General features: G+C 42.5%; 2 protein-coding genes across 5 annotated transcripts in view; one reads left to right on the top strand and one right to left on the bottom strand.

The window, feature by feature from the left end:
* The window catches only part of DOCK4 (dedicator of cytokinesis 4), a 240175-nt gene extending 232740 nt beyond the window's left edge, over positions 1-7435 (bottom strand). For all 4 annotated transcript variants that reach the window (XM_017817903.1, XM_017817905.1, XM_017817904.1 and 1 more), the window contains exon 1: positions 7343-7435. In XM_017817903.1, the coding sequence (XP_017673392.1) occupies positions 7343-7379 (37 nt within the window). In that variant the 5' untranslated portion in view covers positions 7380-7435. The remainder of the gene's footprint in view (positions 1-7342) is intronic.
* A 311-nt stretch (positions 7436-7746) lies between these two features.
* The window catches only part of ZNF277 (zinc finger protein 277), a 52771-nt gene continuing 46797 nt past the window's right edge, over positions 7747-13720 (top strand). The window contains exon 1 of the mRNA XM_017817914.1: positions 7747-7787. Coding sequence (XP_017673403.1) covers positions 7748-7787 — 40 coding nt within the window. The 5' untranslated portion in view covers position 7747. The remainder of the gene's footprint in view (positions 7788-13720) is intronic.

Below are 13720 nucleotides of genomic sequence, written 5' to 3'. Positions count from 1 at the left end.
ATTTATTTGGCTCCTTAACTGGAGGAAGATGAAGGGTGCAGTCAATATCAGCAAGGATTTTTTTCCTTATATTAGCTCCAGATCACACAAGCACTTTTTTTTTGCTTCATCCCACAATAAGACTGTTGTGTTTTTAATACTGCAAAACTGATTAGATTTTATCCTATTTTCTTACTCAAAACAACAAAAACCAGCAAGCACAACGTGTGACAGATTGCAAAGTCCAAGCTTCTTTCTTTGTCCCTATAGCACAGGTGACTTTCAGAGCTGCACTGTTTGCAGCCCTCCTATTCACCCCTGAGCATCTGGAACTGTGATCAGCATTATTTTATAACTAAACATTTCAGGTGTCCAAAAATGCAAAGTTGACAAGTTATCATATCATCTTTAAACTACATAACTGGGAACATAAATTCTGAGTAACTAGAAGCATGCATTATGAAGAGAAACTGCAAGTAGCTATCACTTCAGTCTCTTGTCATTGTAAAGATCTGAAAAATACATTCCTTTAAACATGTAAACTAATGGCAAATCATTGTGGCATCCAAGCCTCTTTGGTTGCTGATCATGTGCTGTTTTTTTTAACAAGCTCTGCTTCTGCTGGCAAGTACAGTTTCTAAACGACATCTCTCAAAGCTGTCAGACAAGGTGTTTCCAACAGGCATATGTGAGAAAGGAAATTTGGGAGTCAGCATGGCTGACAAACAGGAATAAATAATATCGAAGAGAGGTGCCATTCACTAAGGTCACATAAGCAGAAATCTTCAGCTGACAAATACAGGATGGGAGAACGACTGTCTAGACAACCGTATTCTAGAAAATGATCTGAAGGATTGATTAGCAGTTCCCAACTTAGCACGAGTCAATGCAATGCTATTGCAAAAGGAACAAACATCACACAAAGAATGTCAAGTAGACAAGACACATTGCCTAAACCACATGGTAAGATTCTCCTGCTTTACGTGATAAACCTTTCCTGTCCAGTTTTGAACATACACCAACTGATCAAAAACAAGAACATATCATCTACAAGGAAAGGATGAAATAACTGGAGCTATTTCATACAAGGAAAAGGAGACAGTCTTGGCAAGTCTTCATATACACATAATGATATATGCAAGAGGAAAACTACTCCAGTGCTAAACACTTATAGTAGTGAGATTGCTAAGCACTGACTACAGAAGTTGCAGATATTCTGTTATCAGCATTTTAAAAAACATGTTGGCAAATATTCTTCTGAAGTAAGAGCTAAAGTTGACTTGGCCTTGAGAAACCAGTACAGATTAAATCTCTCAAAATCCTTTCTAAACATTTTTCTATATTTCTACTGATCATCGTCTGGAAAAAAAAAAATCAACCCTTGATATTATATAATGTTAGAGACATTTTAGACACATTAAATGCATGTGACTAATAAATAAGCTGGAGGGTGATATTCCTTTTTAGTCACCTGGCTTCCAAATCACTGGGAAGGGGACAATAGTCACCTCAAAGGCATTCTGCCCAGTTCCTCACAAACAGACAGATAGCAAGAAAATTAAGAGAAGCAAAACAAAAGGTTACTCAATGATCTATATAGTTACATGCAAAAAAAAAATCTCACAGTAACAAAAGAAATTCCAGACTGAGAATGAAGCAAAACCTTCCCATTTCAACCCTTCTGTGCAGAACCACAAAGACAGGCTTGAAGGGACTTTGAGGGGTTATCTAGTTTGTTCCTCTATACCTTCAAAGAACCAACTAGAAATCCAGTAGCAGGGAAAAAAAAAACAAAAACAAAACCAAAAAACCACACAACATCCACGCACAACACTAAAAGTCTCTCAAAACTGAAGAAATGAAGTAACACATCTCCCAGGGGTGCGAACTTTGCGCTGAAAGTGCCTTGTCTCAGTTGCTGAATACATTCAACTGTCACAAATGATCCAAGCAGTCAAAATGCTCTCCTCCAGATTTTCCCAGATCCCAAGACTCAAATTACAGAGAACTTTATAGACCAAAACCTACACAGTGAATTACACTCAGAAATGAACTGGATACTATGGAACATCATAGACAACACTGAACCAGCCTGTAAACATGAAACTATATTTTATTCTGTAGTTTCCTTTCTGGGGTGCAGGTTAGGGAAGCAAAGAGATGAGTCAATGGCAGACACTCTTGCAGCAGTGTAAAAAGTTGCTGACATCTGCATGGTAGCAGTCAAATAACCAATTATAGCTTCCTTGACAGAGAAGTTAGTGACTCCATCACATGCTGCCTGAGCTCCCAGAAGCAACCACAGATTACATTAGCCTATGTTAGATAACAAAAAATGTGTTCTCACTGCAGAAAGGAAGAATGCTTTCTCACCTTCACACCTTATGTCATTTAATTCACCATTGCTCCATCACCTTTTGGATAAATCCAGTCCAGCTAGTAGCCTCACAAACCAATACTGAGAATGGTGGTAAAAAACCCTCCATACAGTGTAAGAGGACGAAAAACAGTGTCATCAGTATACTGCTAACCATGAAATAACATCAGCCTTCAAAATCTTCCCCAGGTAGGTAGTGAATGGGGAAAATGAGATCTCTGAAGGGCATTGTATAAGGTGTTAATGAGCCAGGCAACTCTGAGCTGTCCTTAGGAGATGAAGACACTCAAAATATCACATATCTGTACTGAAAACTTCAGATTTTTGAAGGCAGCTGTTTAAAAAACACTTTAAAATCTTTATTTAGTCTTCTTTTAAGAAAATTTCACCATTTTAACAACATTTGTTTAGCTTAAGACTAGTCTTACAACCAAAAATTACTTAAAAATCTCAAAGTTAATATTCTGTTTTCCAACAGAAGATAGTCAGTGATTTTTTTTGTCCAAAAGCTGTGAGTTGAGATAATTCCATTTTTGAAAGATATTGAAACTTACTGCTTATATAAAAGACTACAAAAATATCATCTTTAATTGACTGACATCCTAAATCAATATAAAAGCCTCCATGACAAACACATCATGTGTCAAAAATGCTCCTATAGAAAGTGTGTGGGTCTTTGCTACCTCAGATAGCTAAAACTCAGGGAGTATTTCATAACATGAGAATGGACTCCCATTGCCCCAGTGAGGCAAAGGGAGCATTGGTATACTGCCAACCTCACTCTCGTGCCCCATGGTACTTCACCTTCACCTGCTTCCAGGTGACCAGCCCCACAAACAGTTACAAGCTATAAATAGAAAGCAAACATTACCCACCAACTGTCCTTTATCCAAAGGAACGCACAAATACCTTATGTTTTGTCTTGTCTCACCTCTAAACAATTATTTAGATAGCTTGACAGAAGTTCTGGTATAGCTCATTAGTATTGACATTTAGTCTAAGACAAAAATACAAAGTGAATTCCACATAGAAATGTGCAGCAAGATTAATGCAGGAGAATAGAGGAAATAAGGTTTGATTGAAGGCTTCATTTTTACTGTTTGGAGAGGCACACAAGAAAGGCTGACGAAGTGTTTGTGTTAAACAAAACACATTATATTAGAAGTCTAGCGTGTTATTGACAGAGAGATACTGTTGAGCTAAACAAACCAAGTTCATTTACAGTAAAATTAGTTTGCAATGAAAAAAAGTATTGTAGCATAAAGATAAGGATATGTTAGCTATCTTTCAACAGGACTGCTAGAAAGACTAGTCTAGCTGCAACTCAGAACAGGACACAACCCCCAATTGATTCGGCTTCTGTCTATGTGCAAGTCAATACTGCTCTTGTGATCAACTAATACACCCTCGTCTTTTTCTTCCTATAAACCTCAGCTTACAGCACAAATTCATCTGATTCTCACATTTCTCCATCTATAAACTAGGAGACAGCCAAACTTCATGCCCCCCTTAGGCACATTTATGTGTGTTAACCACACGAAAAATATCAAGCACTATTTAAACTTGTCTGAGTTAAACCAGTGTATTTTGCTGTACAGAATGACTTCAGCATCTGGAATACCATTCTGCTTATCAATTAGATGATGCACTCAGCAACTGCTTTTTAATTCATCTCCTTAATTTATCTTTGCACCCTAATCCAAAAAATACCTTCCAGAGAAATGCTTTGTGCTCAGGAAAAAAGGGTGAATCACCCACATTCCAGAAAACATAACTGCATCCATACAGATTCAGGTAAATCAAAGAAATCAGATTATATAGTAGTATGAAGAACTGGTGAGACAAAAAGAAAAAGAGATTGCCTGAATATAGAGTCAAAGCAGTATTATGTAGTCCTGTGATTTATTTATTACAGATAAAAGTTACCACTTTGCACCAACCAGTAATAGTCACTTCTACACTTATCAGTCTGCTGCCTGCAGAGCATCTCAAGCTATGCAGTCTTAAATGACTCATTTTGGAGGTTTTTTCCAACCTGAATGAATCTGTGATTCTCTTAGGTTCTTAATCACATAGATCAGCATACAGCATTTATGTAAGTCAACTCCATTTGACATCTACCAGATTTAAATACCATTAAGAGCAAAAAATAATCTTACCTCTCCTACCCTTTCATCAGCATACTTCATGCTAAGTACTCCACATAACTGACCATTGGATCCTTTACGCAATGCCATCACTAGTTTGATACAACAGCTGAAGGTATGATTCAAAACGTGGAATTTCAAAGTGAAATATAGAAGTTTAACCTTCTGTTCTGAAAATACAAATATCAAAACCCAGACAAAGCAAACTTTCTCAGAACCAAAAATATTCCAGTGCTTATTTCATCTTTAGCATCCTGAGGGATAATACAACATAACTGACAAAAGGTATAGCCTTAGAAACAAAAACACATAACTGTACTACATAACACATACTACTGTAGTATAAAAGGTGTCACATGTAAGTGTAATAATGTTCTCCTTATAGCAGCATGAATGTCTACCACGAAATGAACTAGCAGTGTGTCTGCCCACTAGTAAATGACCTCAGAGTTAAGCAACCTGCTCAGTAAAAGTCAGTTAGATATTACCAGTGACTAGCAGGCAGAAGTTTAAAAATTTGAAGAAGACAAGATTGTAACTCATTATCCCTCGAAGTGGCACAGACTGACTGATTCCAAGTCAGCAACAGCCACCTGGTTACCAGTAACCCTTCAGTGTAACCAGGTGGCTGTTGACTGGTTATTCATCCACTGTGGTATGTCACAGGAGAAATGTGTGGTACACAGCATGTGCTGCAAAATTCAGACTAAAAATGCAGATGAGGTCTGATTTTGATGCAAGCCCTGAGCTCTTTATACAAAGGATACGTATGCTCAGTACAACTAATCGGGACTCTCAAAGGGGTTTTCTAATGCAACCATTTTACACATCAGTATTAAAATAGTTGTTTAGAAACATAATAATCCCATCAGTAAAAAAGAATATCCATAAGCTGGTCTGTGGTGCAAAACGCAAGTTTGATTCATGAGTCACTTCACGTAAAGTTTAAATAGTTATATAGCAAGATACAACCTTTTCTCCTGCCTCCCTGATCACCACTATACAGTACAATAGCTTATACGGTAATTGGGTGTGAAGATTTTGCAGACAGCACTCATCATGCAGGTGAGTGAGTGTAAAAACACAGCATAAAAAGCTGTCCAAGAAAAAAATTAAATTACTTGAGGTTAGTATTTCAATATTTTGCAGTGATCATATGAACTAAGATATCACTCCCATCCTAGGAGTACAGAGGACCCAAACTGAATAGAGGCTTTTTGTTACCATCTTGAATAGCCTTTGGAAGCCAAATCACAGAAAATCATGGAATGAATTTAAATAAGAATAAGCATATTTTTTGTGACTATATTATATTTACACAAAGATGATCTTTGTGGTGGACTACATTTTCTGGTTGAGCCAAAGGAACCTCACTATTGAGAAATTGCAACTGTGTCTCTTTAACAGGAGCAAGATTTCAATGACACCAGCCCTGGTAAGATAAGGCAGAGCTGGAGAGTGATTCACCTGTAATTACCTGAAAACAGTTACTAAACATAGAAAAGCTTCTTTAGGGGACATCACTTAATTATTTAGCAAGGAAGAAGTAGTTATTCAAATAGGGGGAACAGTTTTTGGCTCCTTGTTTTCAGTATTAGGAAAGATGCTCCATACTGATTTTAGCTAATAAATCAAGGGGGGAAATGCTTCAGTTGTGAAATAGTATACTATGTTCAAAAATAAAAATGAACAACAAATAGATGGAGAGGAGGGCTGCAGCTTGAAATACTTGACTGCTAAGATCCATGCCATTCTCAGGGAGTCCCGGAGTGGTTTTTTAAGCCTCTTGCCCATCCTCGTAAAGAAAGGCGGGTGGCAGGACTAATCAACATCTTGCAACCCATCTGTGACCTGGCAAATAAAGAATTCAAAAAAATAAGGATCATCATACATCGATGATCCCTATAATTTAGCGTTCGGAGGACAGCAACATCTGGTCTCAGCTCCAGATGGGACGAAGCGGCCCCGCGCTGAAGGCTGGACGCAGCGCTGCTACACACACACAAAACACACACACACACAAAGGAGGGCTCCGCGCTCCTCCCGCTTTTCTCCAATATGAACAACTCCGCGTTCAAACGCGACGTAAACACACGGAGAGCTGCCTACTAGGCTGGCAGGTCTGTACAACAGTTCAGCTACACCCGTGTCAGAGGGGACTATTGTCCGGGACGACCCGCCAGCGCTCATCGGGTGTTGCCGGCTTTAATAGGAGGTGCCAAGAAAAATAAAATCACCGTAAATCTCTCCGATCACTTCCCAAGTCAAACCCGCGGGCTTCAGAGCCCTGCACCGGGCAGAGGGGAACAACCAGCCGAGGAAGCGCGACTCCCATAAGCGACACTTTGTCTGATTTCCACTGAAGCAGCGACAAAACCCCCGACGCGTGAACAATGCCCGCGGCCCCGCTCCTGTTCCTCCCCGGGCCGCCACCGGACACCGTCTCCAGTCGGGTCGCCGCTCCCAGCGATATGTTTTAAGGCTGCTTTGTTTCCTGCGGAACGCCAGCCTTTCCACCCAGCACCGGCGGAGACAGCCGAGCGCCCGCCTCGGAGACGAGGAACCGGCCCCTGCCCCATCCCCTGGCAGCGGCGGGAGACGCCGGAGCCGCGACTCGGGCATTGGCCGTCCTTTGTTGCGCCCCCGGGGAAGGGGCCGCTCCCCCCGCCCAGCGACGGGACCTCCGACCCCCATCGCAGCCACGGGGCGCTGCCCTCGCTCCCGCGGGGGACGGCAGCAGCCCCCCACGGGGCGAGCCCGCTCCGCCCGAGATGCGCTCCCCGCCGGCAGCGCTGCTCCTCGCCCCCGCGCTGCCCCGCTCGCCCTCTCTCTCACTCACCCACGCCGTACTTCTCGTGCTCCGTGGGTATCCACATGCTCGCGGCGTGCGAGCGACCGTCCCCCCGCCAGCCCCTTCGCTGGGAGCGGCGGTGGCCGGCAAGAGCGTCCGCTGCCCGGCTGCTCCCGCCGCGCTCAGCCGCGGCTACCCGGCCCCAGCAGCAAAAGCATTGTTCGGGCGGGCGGACTGACTGAGGCGCGCTCGCCGCCAGCCACTTATATTCCCCGTCCCGCTGCACGCCGGGGAACGTAGTGCCTCGGCACGGCCGCGCCCCTCGCCGCCCGCGGCCGAAGGAGAGACTACGAGCCCCGTCTGGCCCCGCGCTCCCCGGCGGGGCGGAGCGGGGCGGAGCGCGGCTCCCGGGGCCGCCTCACGCCAGGACGGGTGGGGCGGCGCGGCGGCGGAATGGCAGCGTGCAGGGGGGGCGCGGGGCCGGCGCGGGGAGGTGAGTGCGCTGCGGGAGGCGTGAGGTGGCCCGCTCCGCTCCCCCGACCTCTCCGCGGCTCCGCGGTCCCGGCTCGGAGGGTGGGAGGGGGCTGACGCCGCGCGCCGGGGATGGGGAGCGGCGGACACGTGTGGGGCAGCCGGGAGCACCGGGGCCCGGCGCGGTGCGGGCTCGCCTGATCGCCCGTCGGAGCGGGATTCCGGGGTGCGCCCTCTGGTTACAGGGACGTGACTCCTTCTTCTGGTCCTGCTAGTGCCGGTCCTTCCCATAGCACAGCCCCGCGTTTAGCACGCGGAGCTGTGGGGACAGGGAGAGTTTCCAACAGAGTCGAGCTGGAGATGGAGTTGGTGCCGGCAGTGTGCCAGGGCGGTGGGACGTGGAGCTGATGCTCTGGGGGGCTTTTTGACTTCTCACATAAATCCGTTTGTCAGCACAAACATACACAGAGATAAAGCAAAGCAGGTGGTGCACAGCGAGAGGCACAAATGGACTGTGGGGGATGGCTGCAGGGATAAGCCAGGCATCGTAAGCAGCAAGAACAGCAGGGTTTGCATCCCAGTTGAGAAGCCTGTATGTCTGTGGCCTTCTAGAAGCAGCTTAGCTAGAGCTCATAATACAGAAATTGCAACAAATCCTCAGGCTGAACTGGTCCTTGTGAGAGAAACCTGGGTGTTACGAGGCAGAAGGAAAAGCCTGGGTTACATCTTCTGGTCCTGTGGGAAGGCACAGGCAGAAAAAAGGGGGGAAACTGCAGTGATAGGATGCTGCTCTGCAGGCCTTACCAGGTACAAGTTGTCTCTAAGATGACTATGTCTGATTTTTAAAAAGTGTTCTCCAATCAAATCATGACTCTGAAATGGTAGATAGAGATCTTATGGGATGATTCGGTTTGATCTGAACAAAAAAATAGAGTTTAATGTTTTTATATTTAAGAGAAGAAAATGGCTTGATTATTTTTTTTTTCAGTTCAGGTTGGCTTTTAACCCTACTGTCAAGTTATGTTGCATTTTTAAGTCACTAATAGTGTGAAGGACACAACAAAAAGAAGTCATGTGCACGCAGGCAGTTTCAGACCTTTAGTGTGCATTTATTCCATGCTTGGCTCTTCTGGTTGTCAAACTTTGATAATTAGTGGTCTTTTAAGTTACATTTGTATTGTTTCTCTAGCATCTACCCTTCTTCTGTACGTGAAAGTAGTATCTCTATATTTATGCTAATAGTTAAAGCAGTATTCTTACTTTATTTCTGTGTTGCAGTGATTTGGCATGAGCCTCTCGTACCATGAAAAGCCAGACTCTTCTAGAGCCCTTCTAGACTGGTGTAATTGCACCTCGAGGCAAAGCTATGCTGTTTTAACTGTTGAAAAGGACATGAGCTTTTGTCTGTGCAAGTCTTCTGTGTGAAACCATGTATAGGTCTGTGGACTATTAGAGGTGATGAGATTACCCTGAGGTTTTTCCAGGTAACTGTTGTAAAGATATTGGTACCATTCCAAAAAAAAAGTTTGTTCCATGGGAATTCATACGCCTATGCTGTTTTCCTCTTACTGAGCACGAACACTTATTGAAGGGATTAGTGAACTTTTAAGTGGTTTTGCTCCGCAGCTCACTTTACATCCCGTGACAAATTGTTTGGAGTCTCTAGGTGATGAAATGACTAAAAGTCACTATTGAAAATCAAAATAATAGGTGCCAGGCTAAATTAACTTTCAAATCAGCCTATAAACTTCCATTTACATCCAGGCTCTCCCTGTCTCCGGAAGACAGATCTGCCAACATGCTGGCTGGGAGTCATAAAATTCTGCCCCAGCCTTGTAACTGCTGTCTGTCATGTTAACCATGACAGACTTCAGCATAAACAGTCTTCCCTTGGACAAAGACAAGACTACACTATAGCTGAAATGGCCTTTTCAGAATTATTGATTTGGAGCAGAGCCTCTTCGGGTCAACAGATCTTAGAGTATAAATCACATTATCTGTGGGCAAAGAAGTACCTTACCCATAATATTTATCGTTTCCCTGCTCTGAACAAAATCCTTATTCATTCAGAGGTTTCGGTTCTACAAAGCTGTTCCTTCTGGCAACATCTTGTACTTCTAAGTACACCTGAAAGGGTGGAGGCAGAATATAGGAAAATTAAATAACATATTTTTTCCCGTCTTGCTGTTACCTATTTACAGGAAAGCCTGTGCTTTTATATTCTAATCCAGGACTGTGTGGCTTTCTAGTTAGTTCCCTCCAGCAGCCTTCACCAAGTGGCTTTTAATAAACATATCACTGTCCACAGTACAATTTGTTCAGACTACATTAATTATGCTACATATCAACACTTCCTACAGCATCTGCCAATGGATTTTAAAATTAGTTTTTTTCTGGAATTGTGTCTTTGATTGTTTCATCATCAATCTGACAGTTACAGTTTTCTACTCAAGGTCTTTATGTGCTTTTGAATGCATGCTACTGGGGTGTACCATGCCAGAGCACAGCATGTTATTCTTATTCCTGCCATGTCTTGTGTCCCATTTTTAAGAATATTCCATTTAGTGTGGAAAACTAAAGTTTGGTTGGTCTTGTACATGTCTACCTTTTTTCACTGCTACCTAGAGGATACTTTAGTGAGAATTGTTTCGTTCTTGATAGTAGAACCACCACTTCTTTTGCTCAACTCTGAAGTTCTGTTAAGGATGCTATGAGAGCTTGTCTCACATATCCCACAGTCATAGATCCCTCAGATACTAGCAGAATCTCTTAGTTCATTAGCTGGACTTCCTTGCTGGGCATCAACTCTGTCCATGGCTAGACCCCAGGCCCCTTGCCTATCCCCTGACTCAGACCTTGCGTCTTTATAGATACAGGTCTCCTTCTACTCAAGGGCTACTCCAGTTTGTACTTTGCTAGCAAATTACACATGTGCACACATGCATACAGCGTTAAGTTCACTAGGAAAACAATAGATACACCATGATTCCTCCAGTTGCTAGTTCCTGGACCTGCAGGCCTTGGGATTTGCAGTATTTTTGCAGTTGCTGGCACTTAGACCTTGCAGCAGTATCACATATAGGACAGAGGGTGAATTATACAAAAAAGTAGTTAAGAAAAGGATTTAGTAAAAAGGAAATGATGTGATCCAAGTGCAGGGTGTGATCAGAGAAGCATACCCACCAGCAGTCTGTTTAAATGCAACTTACCCATGTTTGATTCCCCCCACTCCCTGCCTCCATTATCTGATGTTTGTTTCCTCCCATCCTTCCCTTTCTCTGCCTTTGTCCCCTCTTCTAAATTTCCTATAAGTGATACAAAATCCCACAAATGCCTTTTGATATCCCATCCACAAACACCCTCAGAAATACCATTATATATATGATAATCACACATTTCCCCTTTCTTATCAATGACAAAATTCATATTGAACCTGTTCAAGGCTGTGTGTAGTTCCTTTAATGGCATTAGTTCCTGTAGTGACCAAAGACAACTTATTCTCCTTGTTATCACCTGCTCATTAATGTTTATTTTTGTGTAATCTACCACTTTCCTTGGATTTTGTTGTTTATTTTATACTGAATAGTCTTTAACCAAATAAAGTAGTGAACCAGCTGCCTTCCCATCCCACCCTTCCTTATACTACTCCTCCTACTCAGATATTACTGAGTGCATTACCTGTTTCCTCTCCAAGTAACCACAGCAGGCATGGTTGTGAACGGAGAGCTGCTGGCTGCTCATTGAAAACCCCAGCAAGGTGATACAGCAGCCATTGCCCCCAGCATACAGCTGCCTCTTCTCATCTGTTTGTTCACAAGAGTTCCTCACATGTTAGTTCTGCCTGTTTCTGTTTCATGGTTTTAGAGGCTGGTATTCTGCTTAATACCTTCCTTAACCCCCCCACAAGTTCCAAATGAGCACACACATAATTGCATCCTCAGTTGTTACCCCACAGGACACTTTCAAGCATCTAGAGTACCACTGGTGATCTGTTTCTCAGGTTAAATCTTTGTGTGCAATAGAGGATTTCAAGACCTGAAGCTTCTACTATACCACAGATTTTGGAGAGAGAGAGAGAGAGAAGAGATTCCTTTTACCAGTAGGCATTATAAGCTCTATAGAGGGTCTTGGTTTGATGCAGATTAGTCTTTGTGAACTGAACAATTAGCAATTACACCTGGAGGATAGGTTCACTAATTTATTCTGGAAGTGCAATGCAGTTTATTTTAATATGATTACAAGAATGGATCTCCTAAAGTAGTATTATTTTAAAATGTTTTAAGAGCCCTTATTGTGATTTTTAATTAAAAATGCAATCTCAGCTTTTACGTGATAAGCAAATGTGTCTTGTGGAGGACTGGAAATTACTAAGTTATTGTTGGAAAAATCACCTTTTATGTGCTTCTCTGTTTGAAAAGTAAAAGGGCAAAATTCTTTCATGTAATTGTTGCAATAATATCTTTTAGCCTATAATGTCTTTTTAGCCTAAACAGCACATTTCTTTAAAAACTGGTGATGGGACAATATACAAGTGAAACTAAATATTTCATTAAATGGGTAGTAATGGATTAATAAAGTAAGTGAGAGATTGTATTGCTTGGTAATACAGATCTGAGCAGCCCGTGATCCTGCCATAATTTTACAAATAATTTTGTTGCAAATATGCACTGTATTTTTCTGAAGACAAAGGGATGTCCCCGCACCTCGGCATGAATAGCACAAGGCATAGGATATGTTGTATTCTCCAAAAGTATGCAATAAAAACTTGCTATTTGGTTTTCTCTGAATTCAGAAAACTTTCATAGCTTAAAAGCAAAGGTGGATGGCCTTTATCTTGGTATTTCATTCCAGTAGTCTAGGCCAATTCTTGCCTGCTCAGTAGCAGTTAAAGGCTTTGATACATGAACAAACTACCAAGTATCAGCTGCTCTATATACTAACAGAAACTCATTTAGAAGTAAGATGCTTCAGACTACCTCCTGAACACATACACAGCTTAAACATGATAACTCGTTCGCGTGTTAAAGACTTTGTTTGAAGCCTCTGCTCAGGCCTTCTGTTAGCTGCGGTGGAGCAACAGTGAGTGGTGGTTCATCAGTCCTCAGACTGATGAAGACTTTTAACCTGTTTCTGTATTGGCAAATACCTGATTCTTACCCAAAAAGGCTTTCTCATTGCTGGAACAAATAATAGATGTGGACATGCTTTATTTAGATGTAGAGGTGCGGACTAGGGGGGTGTTGTAAGTTTTTTGAATGTTCTGAGTGTAACACACATGCCAGGATAGTTTGCTTGTTCACTGCTGTGTTTTTACTGGGGAGTACTTGTTTTCTGTAAGAGCACTGAATTGTAGATTCTTACCTACAATGATGCCTGCCACAAGGTGTGCCTGTCATATAAACAGGTGATAGTTTCTCACCATTGAAGACTAGCCAGCTTTCTTGATGAAGGGGTGCGGGATTTAAACTAGCATAGGTTATGAGAAAAGTGAACAGTAGGAAAGGAAGAAAAGAACTTAAATATTATGAAATTACAAGCATTAAGTATTTTAACTTCAGTATAGGTTAAATTCTTTTCTGTACAAACAGCCTTCATAACCTTATGAAGCACCCTATGTGCTTTCTTCCACTGTGTTCTGTCTTGAAACCTCTGCAAGAGCTCTGCATCTTTCTGTGGACAACTGCATCCTAAAACTGCAATTGTTCCCAGACTGTGAGGTTTTTGCTTCACATTCTCATCCACAAACTCCCAGCAGGCTGAAACTGGGAGAAAAGCCTGAAAGCATTTGAATGTCTTTCTATGGGCCTTTTAAACTAGCTTTAAATATTGCATCTTTAAAAGCCTCACACAATGCGGGAAAGAACATGGCATTGAATAACGGGGAGGGAGAAAATGAGCTAGGTTTTGTGTGACCGTGAAGCAGGCCTGTGCCTGTGAAGAGCTGGGCATGTAATC

This window comes from Lepidothrix coronata, unplaced genomic scaffold, assembly GCF_001604755.1.
Source record: "Lepidothrix coronata isolate B3197 unplaced genomic scaffold, Lepidothrix_coronata-1.0 Scaffold63, whole genome shotgun sequence".
NCBI lineage: Eukaryota > Metazoa > Chordata > Aves > Passeriformes > Pipridae > Lepidothrix > Lepidothrix coronata.
The sequence above is the reverse complement of the archived record's forward strand: the minus strand, read 5'-3'. Positions and strand labels throughout refer to the sequence as shown.